At 44.2% G+C, this 3,850-nt stretch overlaps 1 protein-coding gene across 1 annotated transcript in view; it reads right to left on the bottom strand.

Moving 5' to 3' along the window:
• The window catches only part of HADH (hydroxyacyl-CoA dehydrogenase), a 16,677-nt gene extending 14,610 nt beyond the window's left edge, over nt 1–2,067 (bottom strand). The window contains exons 1-2 of the mRNA XM_010561055.1: nt 2,044–2,067; nt 427–555 (exon numbers count right to left, since the gene is read on the bottom strand). Coding sequence (XP_010559357.1) covers nt 427–555; nt 2,044–2,067 — 153 coding nt within the window. The remainder of the gene's footprint in view (nt 1–426; nt 556–2,043) is intronic.
• Between the last annotated feature and the right edge of the window lie 1,783 nt (nt 2,068–3,850).

Genomic DNA, 3,850 nt, shown 5'->3' with positions numbered 1-3,850 from the left:
GGGGGGGCGGGGGGGGAGGGCAGGCAGAGAGACTCCTTACAGAGGTATTCAGACAATTTTGTTACTATTTGCTTTTGGACAAAAATCGGTGCATTCCCAGGTAAGCACTCAAAGATAGCTTGCTATTAAGTTTGGATGAATAATTTGGCACCATTTCACATTTAGCATCTGTTTTAAAAGGTCACCAAGTTGTTTTAAATCTTTATCTCAAGGCTGAAGTCTACAAAGGAAAGAAAATAAGGTAAGACATCTTTCAACCTCCCTGAATCAAAAAAAAGAAAATCCAAGTTCTTCAGCACACTGGAGAAAGTTTTAAGCCAGTATATTAACATGCTCTATAATGTATAACTGTAAACAATATCAGAACTTCAGTATGGCAGTTTTTATTCTCCTAAGTTCTCCTAGAGGAATAAAGAAGATGTCAACCTCAGGCTTATCTGCAAACTTCTTCTTTGTCACTCTCTTCAAACTCTCTTCAATTCCTTTTGTAGATTTTTTAAGGATTTCATCTGACTGGTCTACTAACACCACAGTGTGACCACTGGCTGCTGCAACCTGAAAGTTAAAAAAAAAAAAAAAAAGAAGATTCAACAGCAGTATCATAAAACAGCCAAGTATATAGATTTGTGTTGGGGCAGACAATACACTAAGAAATGAATTAGGCAGAAGAGAGCTAAAGCACATTGAATCAAGACTTACGCACTTTACTAGAAACATCATAAAAACCTGCACACAGTTGGGGCAGAGGAGAAGGGATAAAGGTCTCAAACAACTTGAAGGAAAAGCAAAAAGAAACCCATTTTCTCCCCCGAGCTGTCTGCAGAATGCTACCTGCGCCTGGAGGCAGCTGAGTTCTGCAGCTATGGCTAGAGAACAAACAGCTGTCTTGAAAAAAGCAACTGGCTCAGCTGTGATCCTTGGATCTTGTAAGGAAAAAGGGCTGTGGGGACCAAAACTGGAATGCTGGCAGGGTGAGTGGGTAGCATAAGGGATGGCTAGCCCTGTGTTCCCAGGACAGAGTGTAACACAACTCTGCTGTTAGGCCATGAGCATGTCCCTGCAACAATAGGAAGGCGATAATGCAGCAGTGAAATGTTTGCCACTACAGGACTCTGCACAGACCTGAACAGTCTGCAGACTCTCCTTACTACGTACTTGGTACAAACACTGGCTCAGCTACAGACAGCACTATTGGGTTGTCTTTTTGGTTGGTATTCAATTAATTTCAAACGTATGTCACTTTCTCACACTGCAACAGCCTATTAAAAATCAGCTGTTCATTATCTGTTACTTCACTATTCATTAATTTATGTTGCTCTTGTTAGTTAGCAACAGCCTATCTTCATTTTCAGAATTCTTGAACTAACAGAGTTGTAGTATAATAACTGTGAAAAACAGATGTTAAAACATGGTTCCACTGACTGTTTTAAAGTCACACAACTTAGGAGCTTTCCTTCTGCAAACTTTTACATCTAACCTTGCACCTGGAGACTTAAGATTCTCCTGTGCCCACACCACCTACTCCTATAAAGCTAGCTGAAATGAAAAATAGAGATATCTCCTGAAGAAAAGCATGGTGCTATTCTCATCCAAGTTGCCTCACTAATCCAGAAAATAAAGAAATGCCAGACTGCCTCTGGACAGCAGCAGTATAGCTTTAACCAAGTGTCAGTCTGCAACTGTACATTTCTTTTTTTTTTTTTTTTCTATTTTTTAAAATTTTCACTATGGCCGTTTCATAAAAACAACTGAATCATAAAAAAAATATTGAAACCAAGCTTGGACTTGCACTCTTAACACTTCATCTGTTGCTGATCACTTGCGATGGTAAAGCAATGGTGAAGCAAGACCCTCCAGTCTTCAGAAGAAAAATCAGTATCAAGCACATTTGTAAGAGATGCTTCACTGATTATCCATTTACAATTACACCATCACAGACCAGTTGGCAAAAAACTCTTAGAAAAATTAAGGTCTCCCTTTTCCCACCTCACTCTTACCATATTTACATGGACAGGAAAGAAGAAAAAAGGCAAAAGGTCATACCGTCTCCTTGCAATTCAAACACATGCTCGCGCAGCCTCTACTATCCAATGATCTTAAGAATACTCAATGAGAACACAAAAGTGCCAAGGAGTCAGTTAAAGCTTTTCTCATACAGAAGTGCTTTTCACGTGGCAGAATCAGAAATTACAAACTCCTGGCTTTCAGCCATACGTTTTAGCAGAGGTTACGTTATCCTGACAGTGTGAGAAAGCAAGGAAAGCAGAGAGACAATTTCTTGAGAATACTAAAAGGGAGGAAAAACTTTATCAATAGGGTACAGAGAAGACCCCACTCACTGTTATAATCATCTCTGCCTTGAGATAATTTTGGATTGAGAAATTGGAGGCAGATTGTCAACAAAACAAACCTTGGTCCTTAATGGTTGTAGAAGACCGCAACCCCTGTTACTGCCAAATACCAGATATGTTTCTCTTGACAAGCTGCTCTCTGAAAACATGCAGTCTAACAGAATATGCAGATCAGTTCACTTTCCCTGCAGAATTACAACCTTTGCATAGTGTGCATCTTCTTCAAACATGAGAACAACTTTCTTCAGAGTTGTTCTTTGATGGCTTCTTCAGTGGAAACCTCAAGCTTTAGTATCAAGGTAGAAAGGAGTGGTTTTACCAGACAAGTTAATAAACAACTAGGTAATTCCTTAGTAAAAAAACCAGCCCCTGTATTCCTCCTGCCAGAGATTCGCCAGGAACGTGAGAAATCTTCAGTTCTGAGAAGGAAACCCATTAATTAAAGTGGAGAATTGCTATTTATTAATTCCAACCTCACTGTCAGTTTCTGCTTGGGTACACCTGCGTACTCCAGTTATTCTTTGTGAAGTCTGTGAACTACCCCGGTATCTTGGGCAACAGACTCTTTCTGTGAATTAAGTAAACACCTGAATCTTAAGTCACTGACAGGACCGTTCAGTCTTCTGTCCCAAATCTATCAAGCTAAAGATGAACTTGAAAGCCACAGGCCTGAGATTAAACAGTGGGAAAATGTCCTATTTAAAGATTAACCACTTCATAATTCTGCAGGTGACCAACAGCTAAATGGTCATTTTAGCTGCCGTATTCTACTTTAACAACTTGTAAAACGTTGCTTGATCTGCTCCCTTGGCAAGTTAGAAGCAGCTTCTTTCTCGGACCAACATTTTCCAAATGTTATGACACGTTGTCTGGTTTATAAACAGTCCACACTGTTGTCTCAAGGACCACGTTAAACCATTTAAAACATTGACCTTGGTTCTTCTCGCCTACCCGCCTGACCCGAAGACGCGCGGATCAGCGAGAGAACAGAAAGTTTTAAAGTTGAGCAGCCGGCCAGCGGCGGCGCAGCAGTACTTTCCACTCCTCCGCAGCAATAAACCCAAAATTCGCAGAAGCCTGCCAGCTCGGCAGAACGCCTGCGTCCCTCCGCGCCTCCAGCGGCCCTCCTCCTCGGGGTGCGACGAACACCCGCGGCGCGGCGCGGGGCGGGCGAGCTCCCCGGCCTGCCTCCCACGGGGCGAGACGCAGGCCACGCTCCAGCAGGAACGCCTGCCCGGCCGGCCTGCGGACCGGGGGCCGTCGGGCACCGCCGGGGGTACGGCCCTCCGCGGCGAGAGCCGCCGCTCCGCTGCTTCTCTCCCAGCCGCAGGCTGAAAAAAGGCCTCGCGCGAGGGAACCTGAACGCGAACTGTAGCATCTCCAGACGAGTTCTGTGTTTTGGACGCCGCCCCCGCCTTCAGCGGCGGCTCGACTCCCTCAAGGCGAAGGGGGCGCGAGGAGCAGCAGCAGCGCGGAGCGGCTGGAGCCGGGGTTCCCCC

This window comes from Haliaeetus leucocephalus, unplaced genomic scaffold, assembly GCF_000737465.1.
Source record: "Haliaeetus leucocephalus isolate CR32 unplaced genomic scaffold, Haliaeetus_leucocephalus-4.0 Scaffold140, whole genome shotgun sequence".
NCBI classification, from domain to species: Eukaryota; Metazoa; Chordata; class Aves; order Accipitriformes; family Accipitridae; genus Haliaeetus; species Haliaeetus leucocephalus.
The sequence above is the reverse complement of the archived record's forward strand: the minus strand, read 5'-3'. Positions and strand labels throughout refer to the sequence as shown.